Below are 21,363 nucleotides of genomic sequence, written 5' to 3'. Positions count from 1 at the left end.
TTGGCTCCTTCCTGTTAGGTAGTTCCTTATCCATGCTAGGACCTTTCCCCCCAACCCCGCCTGCCTCTCAAGCTTGAACAGCAGTCTCATGTGCGGTACTGTATCAAAGGCTTTTTGGCAGTCCAGAAATATGCAGTCTGCCCAACCATCTCTGTCCTGTCTTATCCTCGTTATTTTATCATAGAATTCCAGAAGGTTTGTTAGGCACGATTTCCCTGTCCAGAACCCATGTTGATGTTTGTTCACAAACCTAATGTTCTCCAGGTGTGCAACCAGTCGTAGCCTAATTATTCTTTCCAGTATTTTACAGGGGATGCTTGTCAGTGATACAGGTCTATAGTTAAGTGCCTCCTCCCTATCACCTTTCTTGAAGATCGGCACGACATTTGCCTTCTTCCAGCAACTGGGCAATTCTCTTGACATAAGTGACTCATTAAAGATCATTGCCAGAGGCACGCTGAGGGCCTGTGCTGCTTCTTTTAGTATCCACGGTGATACTTTGTCTGGTCCAACTGCTTTAGTTGCATCTAGAGTTGTCAACTGTTTCATTACCTCCTCTGCTGTCACCTCTATATCTGATAGTCTTTCATCTATGGTAACCCCTTCCAACAATGGGAGCTGCTCAGGCTCGGTAGTGAACACTCCATGGAAACTGTCATTCAGTGCCTCGCAGATTTCCTTGTCACTTTCAGTATATGCCCCCTCTGTCTTCCTTAGTCTTGTCACTTGGTCGTTCACCGACATTTTTCTTCTTATATGACTGTGTAGTAACTTAGGTTGTTTTTTCGCTTTGATTGCAATATCGTTCTCATAGTCCCTTTCCGATGTTCGTCTTATGTTAATGTAATCGTTCCTAGCTCTGTTGTATCTGATCCTGTTGTCCTCTGTCCTTTGTCTTCTGTACTTCCTCCACTCCCGCCTGCTGGCCATTTTTGCTTCCTGACACTGTCTATTAAACCATGGGTTATTATATTACTTGTGTTGTCCCATCTCGAGTACTGCTCAGTACTCACTTCCCCCTTCAGAGCAGGAGAGATTGCTGTAATAGAGGGAATACAGAGAACATATACGGCACGCATAAACGAGATAAAACACCTAAATTATTGGGATCATCTCAAAGCTCTTCAAATGTACTCTCTAGAAAGAAGACGAGAGAGATACCAAATAATATACACATGGAAAATACTGGAGGGTCAGGTCCCAAATCTACACAGTAAAATAACAACGTACTGGAGTGAACGATATGGAAGAAAATGCAAGATTGAACCAGTGAAGAGCAGAGGTGCCATAGGCACAATCAGAGAGCAGTGTATAAACATCAGAGGTCCGTGGTTGTTCAACGTCCTCCCAGCGACTATAAGAAATATTGCCGGAACAACCGTGGACATCTTCAAGAGAAAACTGGATGGTTTTCTAAGAGAAGTTCTGGATCAGCCGGGCTGTGGTGGGTATGTGGCCCTGCGGGCCGCTCCAAGCAACAGCCTGGTGGACCAGACTCTCACAAGTCGAGCCTGGCCTCGGGCCGGGCTTGGGGAGTAGAAGAACTCCCAGAACCCCATCAACCAGGTATCAACCAGGTAAAGTACAGTACATGCATTACATTTATTAAAACACAGGAAATGGGACAATACACTACCAAGGAATAACATCTCGCTCACCATTAATGACAGTATTCCAGTCACAGAGATATAATGGAGGTAAATAACCCCACACAGTGAGGTGGACTCCTCACCAGCACACACCACACACCCGCAGCGTGTGAAGTCTCGCTCCTCCCTCTCTGTCCTCGTAGAGTGCTGGGACGGTACTCTCACAAAAATTTGTGGGAAAACTTAATACACACAATCATACACATTTACTAATGTTCAATTTAACATACTCTCACATTACTGGAGTGACAAGATACAGGAATACAAAGGTTAAGAATAAAGAGAGACAAGACTCAGGAACACATATGTTACAAATAAGGGGAGACAAGACTCAGGTACACAAAGGTTACGAGTAAGGGGAGACAAGACTCTTGTACACAAAGGTTACGAGTAAGGGGAGACAAGACTCAGGAACACATATGTTACAAGTAAGGGGAGACAAGACTCAGGTACACAAAGGTTACGAGTAAGGGGAGACAAGACTCTTGTACACAAAGGTTACGAGTAAGGGGAGACAAGACTCAGGAACACATATGTTACAAGTAAGGGGAGACAAGACTCAGGAACACAAATGTTACGAGTAAGGGGAGACAAGACTCTTGTACACAAAGGTTACGAGTAAGGGGAGACAGAAGACTCGGGTACACAAAGGTTATGAGAAAGAGCAAACAAGACTCAGGTACACAAAGGTTACGAGTAAGGGGAGACAGAAGACTCGGGTACACAAAGGTTATGAGAAAGAGCAGACAAGACTCAGGTACACAAAGGTTACGAGTAAGGGGAGACAGAAGACTCGGGTACACAAAGGTTATGAGAAAGAGCAGACAAGACTCAGGTACACAAAGGTTATGAATAAGGGGAGACAAAACTCAGGTACACAAAGGTTATGAGTAAGGAGAGACAAGACTCAGGTATATTAATACACTCACCAACACACGTTAGCAACAACTGTTATGAGCCACCAGTCCCTCATAATATCCACCCCACCCAGTATGAGAGTTATAGTATTCCATACTTATACCCTGTTTGGACTGGCTTATAACCCATTAATATGCAATACAGTATGTGTAGTTAGGTAGGTAGTACAGTGGAACCTCGAATAACGAATTTAATCCATTCTGGCACCGTGGTCGTCATGTGAAACTGACGTAATTCAAAACGAAGTTCCCCATTGAAAATAATGTAAATAAAAATATTCCATTCTACCACCAAAAAACATCAGTATAATATTCGATGTTATAAATAATGGAGAGCAGCCTACCTCACATACACTGAACAAACCTTTATGACATTTTTCTTTCTCAAAATTTGTTCAATTTTTTTTTCTTTTTTTCTTTTTTTGTATAGCAAAAGGTTCATTCGGTGTTTGTCAGGTAGGCTGCTCCATGTTTCTTAAAAAAAAAATGAAGAATTTTGAAAAACAGAACAAATGTCAAAAAAGATTCATTCGAGGTTCAGCAGGTAGGCTGCTCCATGTTTCTAAAATAAAAAAAAATAAAAATAAAAAAATAAAACAGTTGAAACACTTTGAAAAACGGACAAATGCCATAAAGGTTCGTTCAGTGTTTGTCAGATAGGCTGCTCCATTATGACACTCTTTCTGTGTTTCAAATGTGTTCCATTTGTTTTGTATTTTTCATTTATTTCTCAATAATGGAGCAGCCTACCCGACAAACGCTGAACGAACTTATATGGCATTTGTCCTTTTTCAAAGTTTTTCAAAGTTTTTTTTTTTTTTTAAGAAACATGGAGCAGCCTACCTGACAACCAATAAATGAACCTTTTTGACATTTGTTCTTTTTTTTAATTACTTTCATTTTTTTTACAAAAAAAGTCAATGCTTTACAACATCCCAGCATCATTAACCCTTGAGCCGCTAAAGGTCATAATGGCTTCAACACCCACAGGCGCAACAAAAAAAAATAAATAAAAAAATTCTTTTGTTTTATAAAAGTGTTCATTTGTGTTCCATGGTCATGGAAAAAATAACAAAAAAATCATAGGTGGCATATTTTGGCCACAATTGGGTGGGGAAGTCTGGCAAAAAAGAAGCGTTGACAGAGCAGTCGCCAGACAAGGTCTGCTCTGCCCGAGCTGTCAGGCTTTGTTGCCACAAAGATATTATTACCTAATTATTTCAATGTCTCTGATTGATTTTTTCTTTGTTGTTTTGCAGTAATATTATTCAATAGTGTGTATTGTGATATATTTATATAATAATATGTGTGAACCATCGCTATACTCAAAATTATGGTGTGCATATTAGTGATTCAATTATTATGTTCATAAAACAATAAACAAATAGTTTTGCTGTTATTATACAATATACACAGGTTATATAAAGGTATCTGCATGTTTTACTCACCATAACGAACCACTAAGTTGGTATTGTGAGTCAAAATGCAACGAGGAGTGACCGCCACACACCAGCCAGCCACTCGCTGGCACTCCCTCCCTCAACAACACCTCACTTGCCCACATTCTCCTCTCACGCTACTGTTTTTGCCTTTATTCACTATACACAGACTTTATATATAAGTATTTACATGTTTTGTTCACCAAAACTGTACATCTAAGCATGTATGATGAGTAAAGACAATAAGACATAGCTACTCACACAGTCAGCTGGTGGCGGCCGCCTTCACTGGTTTGAGGCCAGATGCACTAATATTTCTCCTCCAACAATACTGTTTGTGGTGTTATTACACTATATACACACATTATATATAAGTATCTACATGTTTTATTCACCATACCTGTACAATTAAGCTGGTATGGTGCCCAAAGACCATAGTGGCCACCAGTAAACAACAAGACATGTCTTGCAGATGATGCACCTCTCTCACCAAAATGGTGGCCCCAACATACTTCTATTGCTGTTATTACACTCTATACACACGTTATATATAAGTATCTACATTTGTGTTCACCATAGTGAACCACTAAGCTGGTGTGGTAATTCCAGTCAATAAAAGGTGGCCACACACAGTCAGAAGATGACGCCACAACCCTCCCTCCCTCAACATTACTCCTCCCACCATGGAGCAGAGTGCTAAATATCACCACAATCCTGCTATTATCAGAATCCTGGTCAGTTTGATCACATTCAGGGGGGTCTTCTGTAATACTATCATTGCTAAATAATAGCATGAACATATATATTTTGACATTTTTAGGTGATGCTGTGGTCACAAGCTGAACAGTGGTTCTGTGAGCTCATGCCGCATGCGTCAGCCTTGGTGGCTCGCTCAGTATTGAAGCTCTCACACCCAGGAATGTTGGCCAGGATTTTTTTTCTAGGTGGTGTCTGTCAACTATCGGTCATGGCTGCACTATAGCTGCCCCCTATCCTATGCGGGGTGTTTAAATTAAGGCACTAAACACTAAAACAGCTATTAATGTATAATGTTAAACAAAGAAAAATAATTTATTTGCATCGTCGGAGGCGTTCGAGAATCTGCGAGAAGCAGCGCGACCCCACCATGTGGTGTTGACATTATTCAAACGAGTGCTCGCCAAACAAGACGAATTGTCGGCAATCGAGGTGTTCGTTAACCAAATTGCTCGCCATTTGAGGCGGTCGTCACTCGAGGTTCTACTGTAATGGATTTATAAGTGTTTCAGGTTCTCCAAACAACAGGGATCAACAAAAACTCCATGATTTGCTCATCATCAGCTCTACTGAACTGCCTGAAGAACAAGAATGTGAGAACTACTCAGGTGTAGCTCATCAACTGATTAGATCAGAGATAAACTTTAATGATACTATTAAATCTATCAGAATAGATAAAAACAGTCACTAAAGCACCAGACAGGTAAGCTCACTAAACTAGCTTATCCCAATGATAAGTAAGATCTCATTCAATCTGCTATAAATATAAAACCAACCTTTATATTAATGAGTGCCTTACCAAGCAGCGTTGATCCTCCTCTACAGACTGCATCATGTTCACAAACAAAACCTAAATCTTATCAAGCAGTGCTGCACCAGGAATGGAACAATCATTGGCAAGAAAGAACAGGCAAAAGACGTGACATAAAAAGTGCCCAACAATTATTGTCTTTCTTTATTGATTGTGACATAACTGGAAGCCAGCAAACTTCCAATGTCATTGCTGAAACTAACACATAAGTGACCAAGCCTTACCATATTAAAATTTTGTTTTTTTTTTATATTTTGATATCAATTAATATATGCTTCTTTTTTATATAATTGGCTTCAAATACATGCAATTTACCCTCTTATAACTATTACAGTCTCCGTGGTGTAGTGGTAAGACACTCGCCTGGCGTTCCGCGAGCCCTATGTCATGGGTTCGTATCCTGGCCGGGGAGGATTTACTGGGCGCAATTCCTTAACTGTAGCCTCTGTTTAACGCAACAGTAAAATGTGTACTTGGATGAAAAAACGATTCTTCGCGGCAGGGGATCGTATTCCAGGGACCTGCCCGAAACGCTACGCGTACTAGTGGCTGTACATGAATGTAACAACTCTTGTATATATCTCAAAAAAAAAAAAAAAAAAAAAAAAAAATTACTACATTGACTTCAATTTTATAAAATGTAATAATATTTTGAATACTTAATTTGTCTATTTATCAGATTCTTACCTTACAATATTTGCAACTTACCCATTTATCTGTTGATACTAACACTTCAATTTCCCAAAATGTTATAAACCTTGAACTCTTAATTTGCCAAATTATCTGAATCTTTAATTCATTACTTTGTGAATTAAAAATTAATAATTTAATTTCTCACTTATATATCTGCCCATTAATATTAGCTACTAGTCTTATTTGTTGTCTAATATTCCAGTATTGTTAATGGATTCTTAAGCTTTAAGTACATCAGTGTTTCCAGCCCATATGTGTTTGTTTCTATTGCATACCCTTATCCAACTTGTCTTATTACCATATGATATTACTGTATTACAATCTTAAGAGATTACTGAATTTTTAATTAGATTAATTATGTTTCTTTTTTTATTAATTATTTTGAATCTGAATCCATTTGTTTATTCACAATCTTAATCTAATTGTCTAATTCTCACTTTGTTCTCTTTTTTTTTTTTGGCCTGTGTATTGCCCGTTTATATTGCATATCTTTGCCCATGTTGTATTATTACCATATAATATTCATGTATTACAATATTAATCTAATTCTTAAATTAGCTAATTATTTGTATTCCATTTGATTAATTATTTGAATCTTAATTCGTTTACTCTAGGAATCTAAATTCCTAGAGTAATTAATTATCTAATTTCCCACTCTTCTGTTCTTTATTATTTTTACTTTTATATCTGGTAAATTTTATTACTTATATACAGTATCTGCTAAATTTTATTACTTACATATCTGCTGAATAATATTTGCAATCACTTCTCTATTCTTGCATTTTTTTCTTTTCAAATACAGTGCACCATCACTCTAACAGACCCCGCTCTAACGAATTCCCGGATGGTCCAAATGAATTGCATTTGGCACTAAATGTCCAGTGGAACATACAAAAATTAATTTGTGTTGTTCCACTGATGGTGATGACCTAGTCCGGCACGGCAGGGCTGTGAGAGCTGTGTACTGTACACACTCTCCACATCGTTCACTTCAATATGCATATCACTAGTAGCAGACACCTGTGTTAGGTCTTTTTCCAGATTTGGGTTATCAAAATCATTGGCATGCTCATCTTCAAGCAATATGCCTTGTATTCCAACATCAGATGATGTTTTCTTAAAAACATGGCCGACTAGGGCTGGGAGCTCGATATGGATGAATACGACACGGTTGCTACCTTGAATATGAGCCTGCCCATGACCATGGGGAATGCTGGGAATTTTTTTTCAATCTGGCAAACACCTCAGGAATCCATCTTGTACCCAAGTCAACACCGCGTTTGGGAGCCAGAGGCTCGTGTGCCACCCATTGTTGCTCACTTAGTACTAACCCAGCCAGCAGCCCTACAACAATCTGGGAATTTTTTCCAAGATCGCTGCCTCTCACTGTAGGTCCTAAGAGTCCATTTTGTACCCAACCTACCGCGAGCGTGCTTCGACCGTATATGAAGAAATAAAAAATACTTTTGTCAGTTGGCGCAGTACCTGGCGAATGGCATTTGTCGTTTGGCACAGTGCAGTGGTTAAGGTGTTATGCGCACCCCTGATTGAGCAAAATTATGCGCTATTTGCATTTCAGAGGGTTAATACACTCAACATAATTGGGTAATAACACCATGATTAACCCTTAAACTGCGCAACACGTCATATGATGTCTTGAGTAACTTGCTATAAATTGTGCATCATGTCATATGACGTGATGGAATACCGCACAAGATTTGAATGGCCAGCGGGGTAGGGGGCCCCCCATATGCTGCCGAGGGGCTATAGTAAACCAGCGGCCATTTTGTAAAAAAAAATCCAGCTCACGCTACCAATGCATGGGAGGCCCCAATTACCCAGCGGTCACCATGGCGAACGCACGGCCAAATGCCTCCTGAGCACGCACCACGCAATCACTTACTCAAGACCAAATAACTAGTGAATTATTTTCTGATGGTGAGGAAAGTGATTTTTGATGACCCTGACATTGATAAGGACTACAGACAATTGACCGATGATAGTAGCACAAACAGTGAATATTAGATACAATCTCCTCCCATGGCGAGGCCTACAAGCTCACCCGTGCTTCCTCGCCCAGTGTCTACTCCAATTCACCCACGACCACACAGTTCTTGTGCTTATTTAGAGTACGAGGATATTTTGGGCGATGAGTCAGAGGAAGGTGACTCATTTTCTGGTTTTAGTGAAGTGGATTCAGAGCATAGTGTTACCGTGCCTGTTGCTAGTACCAGTGGTGATACCGGGCGAGAACTTGTCGCGTCAGCAGCGTCTCGCCCAGCCAAGCGCCGACGCATGGCACCACATGAGGAACCAAGACCCTCATGTTCACGTGATTTCACCTCACGTTCACATAGCGGCCGTACTTTGTGTAGACGGGCTACAGCTCCTGGTCCATGGTGTGCAACGCTTCCTCGCTGTCAAGTCGCTGTTGCGTCTCGCAGGACAGCAGGTGTACTTGTGTGGAGTGATGGTGATGACTTTATTCCTCTAATTCCTGCCTTTGACAATAAAGAAGTTGGGATTACAGACCTTTTCCCTGATAATGGTGAGGACATGTGTGAAATGGATTACTTTACAGCATTTTATGATGAGCCGCTCATGGAATATATTGTACACCAAATGAACCTTAATGCGACTCATCTCATTGGAAAAGAGATAACAGAATATTCACGATTGCAGCATTGGAAAAACTCTACTGTAGGTGAAATGTATGCATTTTTGGCAATATGTATGTTGATGAAACATTGTGTCAAACACGCTATCACAGATTATTGGAGCAAAGACCAGACTATTCCAACACCTTTCTTCAGGAAATATATGTTCTGAGACAGGTTTCAGATACTCCTCAGGTGTCTTCATTTTGCAAGTAATGAGGACCGGACAGAGGATGATAGATTTTGGAGAGTCAGACACTATATGGATGAAGTGACTGGAAAGTTCAGAGATTTCTACGTACCAGCACAGAAGCTGGTGATCGACGATTCCCTTGTGCTTTTCAGAGGACGTGTTGCATTCAAGCAGTATATTCCCTCCAAACGCAACAGATTTGGATTGAAATTCTTTGTTCTTTGTGACTGTGAAACAGGATACGTTTTACACACGATTCTGTATTCTGCTAGCGATGTAGACATTCCCGGTAACGACCAACATGGTTTCTCAGGTAGTGTGGTGAAGTCACTGATGGTACCATGGATGAACAAGGGCCACATTTTATACACGGATAACTGCTATACAAGTCCCTTGCCAGCTAGGTTCTTGATTTAAAATAGAACTGGATTGTTTGGTACAGTAAAGCCAAGAAGAAGGGAAATGCCAGTGTTTGACAATAAACTTGAAGTTTATGACTGCCAGCTAAGAAAAAGTGATCAAATACACTCAGTTACGTGGAAAGACAAAAGAGAAGTGAACTTGCTGACAACCGTTCGTGATGGTACAATGATGAACAGAGGCAAGGTGAACTGAGTAACGCAAGAACCAGTATATAAGCCAGAGTGTGTTCTTGACTATAATATCAACTTGCGTTTGGTTGATAAATCTGACATGATGGTGGGCACTGTCGAGTGTGTGCAGAAAACATTGAAGTGGACGAAAAAAGTGTTTTTCCGTCTTGTTGACATAAGCATGATGAATAGCTATAATATGTATCTGGTTAAAACTTGACGTAAACCAAGTTTCCGTTCGTTTGCTTTTACACTTGGGACACAGTTATTAGCAAAGTTTGGCAAAGATGTTCCTGGCATACAAAGACCCATCATGAACCCAGTGTTGCAGCATGCTGCTACACCCAGGCACGCTCACATGGAGGTCATTCAAGCACACAGACTAAAACATTTGCCACCAGCTGGAAAGCGTGCAATAGGCAAGCGTGATTGCTTAGTTTGTAGAACAAAAAAAAAAAGAGATCAGAAACGTAAACATGTGCAAACATGGTGTGAAGCGTGTGCAGTTCCATTGTGTGCTGTCAACTGCTTCAATGCCTACCACTCTCCCCAAGACTTCTTAAATGTGCAATAATATTACAAAAACCTGTAAATAGTGTGTGCATGTGTGTGTAAATATAATAATGAACAATGTGAATACATATTATATTGGCATAATGGGAAAACATTTTTGTGCGCATGTGTATACTCAATGTATGCAACATTTATTACCATTGAACATGAAGTAACATTATATGCAACACAATTAGTGAATATTTGTGATAAAATATGCGTAGACACTATAAATAATGCCGCGAAAATAAATTTGTAGCAATTCTGGCTGCTTGAAGACTGCGCGCGATGCCTCTCGGCCGCACCTTGCATGAGCAAGCATGCAGGGTGTGACGTCATCGCTCATATTGTCGACTCATTTATGCCATTTGTACGTACGATTAATTTTTTCTCTCTTGTGGTCAGGGAACACAAATTAACAGGTTAGGAAACAATTTTTTTTTCTTTTTTGTTATGCACCTGTGGGTGACAAGATGCAAATAGCCCTTAGCAACACAAGGGTTAACCCTTAAACTGCGCAATGCGCCTGCAGGCCCACGTCTGGTTTGCGCAACGCGCCTCCGGGTATTTTTATTTTTCACGTTCCATTCAAAACTCCCGCGGCTACGTGGGGTTCACATCAGCTTCCTCAGGGCTCTTGTAAACAGACGCCATCTTTAAAAAAAATCGTGGTCCACATTCCCGGGTGTTGGAGCCTCAGTAGTGAGTGAGCAACCAAGGCCGGCGCACGCAGTATGAGTGCACAGCACTGCTGTTCAGCGTGTGACCACAGCATCGCCTAATAATGTCAAAATATATATATAATCTGTATTATTTAGCCATGATAGTCTTATAGAAGAGCCTGAGTGTGATAATGACCTGGAACAATGTTCAAATATCAGTGATTCAATGCTGTTCACGATGTTCACAGCACCACAGCATTATTTCGTCCATTTGGAATCTTCAAATGACTTCTTAGGTTCCTTTTCAAAATAAACGTGTGGTCAATTATTCATTTACAGGAATTAGTGACCAGGATTGTGGTTATAATTAGCATTGTGTGTAGTATTGTGGAAGGAGGAATTTTGGTGAGGGAGGGAGAGAATTGAGGTAGCCTCCACTGTGTGTGGGAGCCAATCTTGTTTTGCTCACCATACTAGCTTAGTGGTTCACTACGGGGAACACCTATGTACATGGGTATATACAGTGTGTGTATATAGTATAATAACAGCAACAAGAGTATGGTGGGAGGAGCTATTTTTGTGAGGGAGGTGACGTCGTAATCGCAGCGTCATCTGCTGTGTGATTTCTCATGCAGTGTATGGTAGCAACTGTACTGTTAGGACACAATACCGGCTTACTTGCATAGTTCTGGTGAATAAAACATGTAGATAGGTATACATAACATATATAAATAGTGTAATATAAACAGTAAGAGTATGGTGGGAGGAGGGGTGATGGCGAGTACGATGTTGGAGGAGAGAGGGAGGACTGGCTGGCTGGGTGTGGCAGCTCACACTCGCTGAGTTCTGAGTGTGTTTATGGTGTGTGACAGTGCAGAGTGTGCAAATGTGTTGTAAATATACATAAATGAACCTGAAACATTGGTGTGAATAACAGTATGGTGGGAGGGGGGGTGATAGTAAGTACGATGTTGGAGGAATAAGGGAGGACTGGCTGGCTGGGTGTGGCTGCTCACACTCGAGGAGTTCTGTGTATGTTGATGGTGAATGTATATACTGTGTGACAGTGTATAGTGTGTAAATAGATTGTATATATACATAAATTAGCATGATACATGGTAAATATGTGCAACATACGTGTACACATGTGTCTTGCACGTAACACAGATTCTTCGGACAGTACGGATGTTTTACTGCCATAATATAGTGTACGTGTTCATTATACATAGAATTAGCATGTAAAAACAAATAAAATGTATTTGGAACTGTGCGCAAAAAATGAAAAAATATATATTTGCGTCAACTCGCGCGCCCCACGCCCTACTGGCCCCGGGAGCGTACGTCACGGGCGAATGGGAATGATGACGTCACGCCCCAACTTATGGACCCCATAGCAGCCAAAGTAAGTACAATTTCGATTTTTTTTTACATACCCATATTCAGGAAAGGGTTTTTGACACTTTAAAAAAAAAAATTCCGGAGAATTTATTTCCTGCGCACTGCGGGGGTGTCATATTTGGAGGCAACGCAGTTAAGGGGTTAATACACTCAACATCACTGGGTAATGCCAATATGATTAATACACTCACCATCACTGGGTAATGATAATAATTAATACACTCGCCATCACTGGTAAATGACAACACCAACATTAATACACTAGTTAATGAAAATATCTTGATTAATACACTCACAATCACTGGATATCGACATCAACATGATAAACACACACACTGGTAGTACAGTAAGAATAAAATTGTCCTTACCATCATTAATGGGCAGAAGTTGTGTTTGCTATCGTCCTGGGTAGCCGAGCAGAGACTGGAAGCAGTATTACCTATTAAGGCAAAATAAAACAAATTTAAGGTTTCTATGACTAAATTTTCCCACCAAAACACAGTAAATGTTTAGAAAAATTAAATAATTTTTTTTAGGTATTATGCTTTGAGCAAAAGTAAGGAGGGTGGGCATGAGTAAGGAGGCTGGGCAGGAATAAGGAGGGTGGGCAGCAATAAGGAGGGTGGGCAGCAATAAGGAGGGTGGACAGGAGTAAGGAGGGTGGGCAGGAGTGGGGAGGATGGGCAGGAATAAGGAGGGTGGGCAGGAATAAGAAGGGTGGGCAAGAGTAAGGAGGGTGGGCAGAAATAAGGAGGGTGGGCAGGAGTAAGGAGGGTGGGCTGGAGAAAGGGGGGTAGCCAGGAGTAATGAGGGTGGGCAGGAGTACGGAGAGTGGGCAGGAGTACGGAGAGTGGGCAGGAGTAAGGAAGGTGGGCTGGAGTAAGGAAGGTGGGCTGGAGTAAGAAGGGTGGACAGCAATAAGGAGGGTGGGCAGGAGTAAGGAGGGTGGGCAGGAGTATGGAGAGTGGGCAGGAGTATGGAGAGTGGGCAGGAGTAAGGAAGGTGGGCTGGAGTAAGGAAGGTGGGCTGGAGTAAGGAAGGTGGGCTGGAATAAGGAGGGTGGGCAGGAGTAAGAAGGGTGGGCAGCAATAAGGAGGGTGGGCAGGAGTAAGGAGGGTGGGCAGGAAAGGGGAAGGGGGTATGGGCAGGTTCTCGGCTGCCTCCCCTCCCTCTCTAACAGCCTACGTAATACAAACCACATGCATTAACCCTAAAGCTGCTAGAGCCTGGGCTGTAAAAGCTGGGGCTGGGCAAAAAATATTTGAATTATGTGAAAATTAATATTAAATGTTAAACAAATCTCCAACTTATTGGCTTAAGTGTCATGAAAGTTTCATTCCAATATGTTCAGAAATGTATTTTAGACAATTTTTTTTAAAAAGGAGAACATTTTGTTGATAAGGAGAACAGCTCCTGTTAACTGGAAATGAGGGATAATGCAGTAATAAAGAGATGCAAGCACTTGTCCAATGTACAAAGAAGAATAGTAGCAAGAAATATCCACAAAGTGGATATGCAGCTGGTGCCTGTATACCATTGCTGAGTAATACATAATAATACCAATAATAATGAGTATGTTATCATGCTCTATTTTGTTATATATCATAAAAATGCATTGCCTAATGTTAATTTCTGTTACTTTCACAAATGTCCAATTTTTTTTTTTTTTTGGGGGGGAGGAGATTTGTTTTTTCTCCTTTGTTTATTATCAGATTTTGTTGTAACCTCTACATCCTGGAGAGTGCATACCCATCCCTAACTATGTCAAGATAGAATGAAATAGGTCATCAAATAAATCAGTCACAACTGGCAGAACTTGGGACTGAATTTTTGTACTGAGTTTTTCAGATTTCAAATTCTATTTTCTTTGTATCTATAGGTGGTTTTGATGATTAGGGCTTTATAACTTTTATACAGAATACATTTTTATCCCTTAATTAAATCCCTAGTTAATAACTATATTTTGTTTCTTGGGGAGGGGGGGTATTTTTTCTTGACATCATTACAACACATATTGACCTACAAGTTTCGCATATTCGAGTACGAATGTCAAACTACCTTTATTAAAACTAATAAGTAAATTAATGAATAAGAACTAAATTATTCATTGTCAATAACTTCAACTTCAATTATCTCTAAAACTAGAGTTTCAACTTTGAGTCAGCTTCAAAAAATTCAGTTTCTGACCAATTCTCACCATTTTTACAAATAATGTGCACAGCTGTCTGTTCTATAATCTTATTAGAATGGATTTTTCCCAAACCCTACATGTTTGGAGTTATCAATTTTTTTTCTAGGTTTGGCGTATAATTCAAATGCCACATTGACGATTTTTTTTTACAGTAAATTAAACTGAAAACATGTATTCTAAATCTATGAAAATGAAGATCATATACTATTCTGAGAGCATAATAACACCAAAGGAACAATTGGTGATAGTTTATATTTTTGCAGTTGATTTCAAAATCTGATATTCTCAATATTCACTTTTATAATTATTTTTTATTTTCTTATTTTTTAAGTTGCGTTTGTGATCATTTAGACAAAGTTGCAGGATTTGCTAGTATGCACAAAAAATTGGAAAGCATTATAGCAAATTTGAGAAACTGAACTTTTCCATCAGGTCCTGTCGTATATGTATGCCATGCACAGCTTAAGGGTTAATACAGAACTGTACTGAATAAAATGTATATAATGTCAAACTAACAATAATAATATTTTTAATAAAACAATTTGTAAGTTGATTCTATTAGAAATGCAGCTGAGAGACTTGCTGTAAAGTTAAACATAGACAATTTCAAGGCTAGCACTAAATAGGTATGTCGATTTAAAGAGAGTTAATACATCATTAACATGAAAATTTGTGGCGAGGCATTAAGTGTAGATGTTGGAAGTGCTAATGCATATAAGCATAAACTTTCTCAGCACATGATATCTAATAATCAAAGCTGGTTTTAAGTGTACAAAGCAGATAAAAATGGCTTTATCTGAAAGATATGTATATGATAAGATATATGATAAGACATTTAACTGAAACTATATATTATGAAAGATATTTTAATGAAGCTCACAAGAAAGAAACAAACTAAGATTCAAAAGTTTTGGTATGGTTTCACAGTAGGCCTACAGGACCAGCACCCAGCACTAGCAAGGACTCACCTTCCGAGGATGCCCAGGCAACTGGACCAGCACCCAGCACTAGCCATAACTTACCTGGGAGTACCAATTGAGCTGTACAGCACAGTTCTAATGACATTAAATGTACAAAGTGTAGTTTATATGATACAAGTGTACTGCAGTAGTGTGATTCTAGTGGTCTGTACTTTATGTACAGACTGTAGTGTATAATGTACATTTGTTAGAAAAGTTACTGTTCTTTAAACAATTTATATTCATATGTGTGGCACTCTCAGGATATTAAGGCTAACAAAGTTTGCACTACAAAACTCAACTGGTAGGGTAAGTACAGTACTGTAACGTGCAATATCAATTTATTTCATTGCAATACAAATTCTTTATTATTTAAATTTTTCATAAGGCAAATGTGGACTGGCATATGTATTAATGTGATTGTATTTTTTTTTTGGGGGGGGGGGGGAAAGGGAGTTGCTGGGGCCGAACGGATGGAATGAATTCCACACTGGAATGAATCGGCTATGCCCCATATAGTTCATTCAAGCGAGTACACACATTTAATTTCTACATTTACTATCAAAATTTACTATCAACATTTAATGTCATCTAATTTCAGGCATTTCTTTGATAAAGTGTTTACTCGTGTCCTTTATGATCTTGGTTATTTGAAACTGTTGGCCAAATTAACCTTAAATTATAGTATGTTACTCTATGTTCAAATATGTTCAGAGAAAATGTTATGAGGAATAGTTCACTTGCTTTTCTAAATTACACCTTGTATTTCCATTCTATAATTAATGTAAATAAACTCCTGTACTGTTGCTAGAACTACTGACTCCATAATGTAATAGTCTATGCTTGTCATCCTTAAGTATCACCTTCTTTGTATTCATTTTTTATTTTCCTTGAACATTCTCATTTTGTTAGCTTACTTCTCTAATAGTATTAAGTGTTTTATCCCGTCACAACTTTAATTAAAAAATTTCTATATTATTATTAATTTTGCCCGAAACGCTTTGCGTAATAGTGGCTTCATTAGTATGTGTAACTTCTGTCCCTTCAATTGAACAATATTCTTATGTTCTTTGTACACACCATCTTTTGAATAAATAATAATATTATTATTATTATTTACACAGAAAATCACACAAAAGTGATATACATCAATGAGAAAATTCCCTCGGGCTGTGAGATGATGCAAACCTGCAATGTTTGCATTACCTCACAGCCTCAGTGGATTGTTCATTGATACAATACAATACAATACAATACAATTTTATTTAGGTAAGGTACATACATACAATAAATATTTACAAGGATTGTTAACTTATAGGTATAGCTAGTACATACAATGCCTAAAGCCACTATTACGCAAAGCGTTTCGGGCATGATAAACTTAAATGACAAGCTTAATACTAATTGAGCATAATGAGTAGAATGAAAACAAGAAATGAAAACATAGATGAAAAAGCAGCACAAATACAATTATGTCGACAAACAGCGCTCTTTAAAGAAAAAAACAGACATTGGTTGACAATAGAAGGGTAAGGTAGGTTACAGGGAATTTATTAGGTATAGCTTCGCTTTTAACTTAAACTGGTTGAGAGAGGTACAGTCTTTAACATGGTCGGGAAGGTCATTCCACATTCTGGGCCCCTTGATTTGTAGAGCATTTCTAGTTTGATTAAGTCTTACTCTAGGAATATCAAAACTGTATTTATTTCTGGTGTGATGCTCATGGGTTCTGATACAACCTTCTATGAAGCTTTTGAGATCCGGATTGGCATTATAGTTTAGCGTTTTATATATGTATAATACACATGAGAGAATGTGCAGTGACTTTATGTCTAACATATTCAGAGATTTAAGTAGGGGTACCGAGTGGTGTCTGGGGCCAGAATTGGATATTGTCCTAATAGCAGCTTTGTGTTGAGTAATTAGAGGACGTAAGTGATTTTGGGTAGTAGAGCCCCAAGCACAAATACCATAGCTGAGATATGGATAGATAAGGGAGTAATAGAGAGTCACCAGGGCAGGGCGTATATGATGTATATCACCTTAGTGTGATTTTCTGTGTATCTGAAGTTGTGCATACAATGTTGAACTACAGTACTTTATCCTTCACCTGAGTGCTTGGGGTCTTACATAAAACTTGGACTGGCTTCAGGACTGTGATATCAGGATATCACAGACTTCCTGTGATATCAGTAGAAATCCGATTGTAAGAAAGTCAGTGGTGGTACAGTAGTAGAGTATGCAGCTGGCAATGCCTTGGTCATGGGTTTGCAACACCACACAGTCCCAGTGGAATTTCTCATTATTATTATTATTATAAAAGTTATCATTATTCGATAGGCCAATGTCCACACCCCAACAATGCCAGGCATATAATTTACCCCAACAATTCCACTGGCCTACATCTACACCTCCAACAATTCCATAGTCCTATTTCCATACCCCAACATTATTGTTGAAGAAAAAAAAATGCTGTTTGTTGACCAACTTGTATATTGGCTATTTTCTACCATGTTCCCCCCTTTTTTCATCTTTTATTATTTTTATTTTTTTCTTTCAATGCAATTATACTTTAAGCTTAATTACTATTAAGTTTTAGTCCAAGTGTTTTTTTCCCCACCTCACCTTGCCCAAAACGCTATGCGTACTAGTGGCTTTAGGTATTGTATGTACTACCTCTATCTTTAAATCAAACAGAATGTTTGTACTGTAACTCTGCAACTATGTATGTACTTTTCCTAAATAAATTTTTATTATTTTTATTATTAACAATTGTATGTTGGGGGTGTAAAACAATGTTGGAGCAGACAATGGTGGAACAGAAAGCTCAGTACTCACTTCCCCCCCCCCCCCCTTCAGAGCAGGAGAGATTGCTGAAATAGAGGGAATACAGAGAACATATACGGCACGCATCGTTGAGATAAAACACCAAAATTATTGGGATCGTCTCAAAGCTCTCCGAATGTACTCTCTAGAAAGGAGACGAGAGAGATACCAAATAATATACACATGGAAAATACTGGAGGGCCAGGTCCCAAATCTACACAGTAAAATAACAATGTACCGGAGTGAATGATATGGAAGAAAATGCAGGATTGAACCAGTGAAGAGCAGAGGTGCCATAGGCACAATCAGAGAACATAAGAACATAAGAGCAAAGGCAACTGCAGACGGCCTATTGGCCCATACGAGGCAGCTCCTATCTATAACCACCCAATCCCACTCATTTACATGTCCAACCCGCGCTTGAAACAATCGAGGGACCCCACCTCCACCACGTTACGCAGTAATTGGTTCCACAAATCAACAATCAACAACCCTGTTACCGAACCAGTATTTACCCAAGTCTTTCCTAAATTTAAATTTATCCAATTTATACCCATTGTTTCGTGTTCTGTCTTGTGCTGATACTTTTAATACCCTATTAATATCCCCTTTGTTGTGTCCATTCATCCACTTGTAAACCTCTATCATGTCACCCCTAACTCTTCGCTGTATAAACATCAGAGGTCCACGGTTGTTCAACGTTCTCCCAGTGACTATAAGAAATATTGCCGGAACAACCGTGGACATCTTCAAGAGAAAACTGGACTGTTTTCTAAGAGAAGTTCCGGATCAGCCAGGCTGTGGTGGGTATGTGGCCCTGCGGGCCGCTCCAAGCAACAGCCTGGTGGACCAAACTCTCACAAGTCGAGCCTAGCCTCGGGCCGGGCTTGGGAAGTAGAAGAACTCCCAGAACCCCATCAAGCAGGTAATGCACTCAAGTACTTACGAAGGATGATGAGAGTGCGAGGAACAAGGTGGTCAGGCGGAGCCAGTGACTCCTTCCTTCAACAGTTTTGTCTCTCCCTCGTGGTATATCCTCAATGTCTTCAGTGGTGTGGCCTCACCACACACTTACACTGCCATAAGTGTCCTGAGAGTACTGTGGGAGGGACAATTTGGCGGGTATTGTGGACACAGGTCTTTAAGACAGGCGAACTTCACGAGTCGTGGAGACGTCTATAGCTACCTTTGTTGTGATGACGTCACTCGCTCGCTCGCTTACCCGCCACGGTGCTCTTCCCATTTTCTTTGGTTACTGATCTTTGCCGACCTTTAATTAACCTGAGATCCACTAATATTGGTGGCCTCAACGAGGACAGGAAGTTGGCGGCTTGTCAAAGGTCCTACCCATTTGCCTGGACGATCTTTTCTATCTGTATTTTAAAACCCAGTAGAGTTTTGGCGTTTACCTTATCCACTCTTTGGCGGGTAGGCTGTTCCCGGGTTTACCACCATATGGGTGAAAAAGCATCTCTTGTTTTCTGTCCTACATTGTGGCTTGTTGAGCTTGAACCCGTCGCTCCTCGTTCGTGTTACATCTGCCCTTTTGAAGAAAGTATCCGGATCGACATCGTCCAAATTGTTTAGTATTTTAAGTGTTTCGATGAGCTCCGCCCTGTCATGCCTGGTTTGCAGTGTTGTTTGGCCAGTGGCCCTCAACCCTTCCTGATACGAGAGATGACTAATCTCTGGTATGATTTTTGTTGCCCGGTGTTGCATCTCCTCCAGAGCAGCTATGTCTTTCTGAAGATAAGGTCTCAATGCCTGTATGCAATAATCCAGGTGGGGGCGCACCAGAGACTTATACAATTGAAGGACTACTTTAGTTTACTTGAAGGTAAAGGCACGCTTGATTATTCCCAAGGTTTGGTTCGCTTTTTTTACTGCCGCTCCCACTTGTTGTGCAACTTTTAGTGAATGATGGATTCTTATTCCAATGTCGTATTCTTCATCTATCTGTTGTAAGGTAGTGTGGGCAATTTGGTAGTTGTGACGTGGAATGTTATGCCCTACAGGCAAGGTCTTGCATTTATCGACATTAAAGAGCATTTGCGAGGCATCTGACCATTGGTGGAGTTCATGTAGATCTCTTTGTAAGGTCTCAATATCACTTTCACTTCCTTCTTTATCATAGATCTTAGTGTCATCTGCAAATGTGTCATCTGCCCAACATTCCATCTCCCAGGATGAACAGGACCAGCAAAAGCTGCTTGACTATGTTATTGTACGTGTCGTCCCAAAATATTCCTGTGGAACGTGAAGGTGAAAAGTGTATTGAAATAGTTCATGCTCTCATAAAAGACGAATTGCGTGTAAATAAAACCGACATTATTGCTGCCTACAGAGTAGGCAAAAAGATTCCATCAGGTCTGAACCAGCGAAAAATTCGCCTCAAGCTAGCTTCCCAGTCCATAAAATCGCATCTTGTCCGGACAGCTGCATCGCAACGAAAGGGAATCTACATCAACGAGTGCTTGACTAGAAAAAGACAGCAACTCCTCCACCGCCTGCGTCAAATCCGTCATCAAAACCCAGATGCGATTCATCAGTGCTTCGTTAGAGATGGCTTGATTAAAGTGAGAAAGACCTCAGGAGGTAAAATGTTTACAATTGCTAATGAGGATAACCTCAACACTGTCCTCTCCCAATGTGGTTTGTCCCACCTTATCCCTCTCATTGAGTCAACATAATTAACCCCCTTGACCTAGATTCAGGAAGCTCTGTATTGGAAGTTATGTATATATATATATATATATATATATATATATATATATATAATATTATATATATATGAATGAAAACTCACACCCCAGAAGTGACTCGAACCCATACTCCCAGAAGCAACGCAACTGGTAACTACAGGGCGCCTTAATCCGCTTGACCATCACGGCCGTCAAAAGGAAGTGATAGCCGAGGCTATTTGAGCCACTTCCCCGACGGCAACTCGGATGGTAATCTTGGGCATAGCATTTCACCAAATCACCTCATTCTTTGGGGCACACGTGAGGAACACAAATGCGAACAAGCCTGAATGGTCCCCAGGACTATATGCGAATGAAAACTCACA

The 21,363-nt window shown here is 39.9% G+C and overlaps 1 protein-coding gene across 1 annotated transcript in view; it reads right to left on the bottom strand.

The window, feature by feature from the left end:
• The window catches only part of LOC138369813 (uncharacterized), a 100,157-nt gene extending 80,676 nt beyond the window's left edge, over positions 1–19,481 (bottom strand). The window contains exons 1-2 of the mRNA XM_069333556.1: positions 19,243–19,481; positions 12,689–12,759 (exon numbers count right to left, since the gene is read on the bottom strand). Coding sequence (XP_069189657.1) covers positions 12,689–12,694 — 6 coding nt within the window. The 5' untranslated portion in view covers positions 12,695–12,759; positions 19,243–19,481. The remainder of the gene's footprint in view (positions 1–12,688; positions 12,760–19,242) is intronic.
• Positions 19,482–21,363: the final 1,882 nt, after the last annotated feature.

Source organism: Procambarus clarkii, chromosome 29 (assembly GCF_040958095.1).
Source record: "Procambarus clarkii isolate CNS0578487 chromosome 29, FALCON_Pclarkii_2.0, whole genome shotgun sequence".
Classification (NCBI taxonomy): domain Eukaryota; kingdom Metazoa; phylum Arthropoda; class Malacostraca; order Decapoda; family Cambaridae; genus Procambarus; species Procambarus clarkii.
The sequence above is the reverse complement of the archived record's forward strand: the minus strand, read 5'-3'. Positions and strand labels throughout refer to the sequence as shown.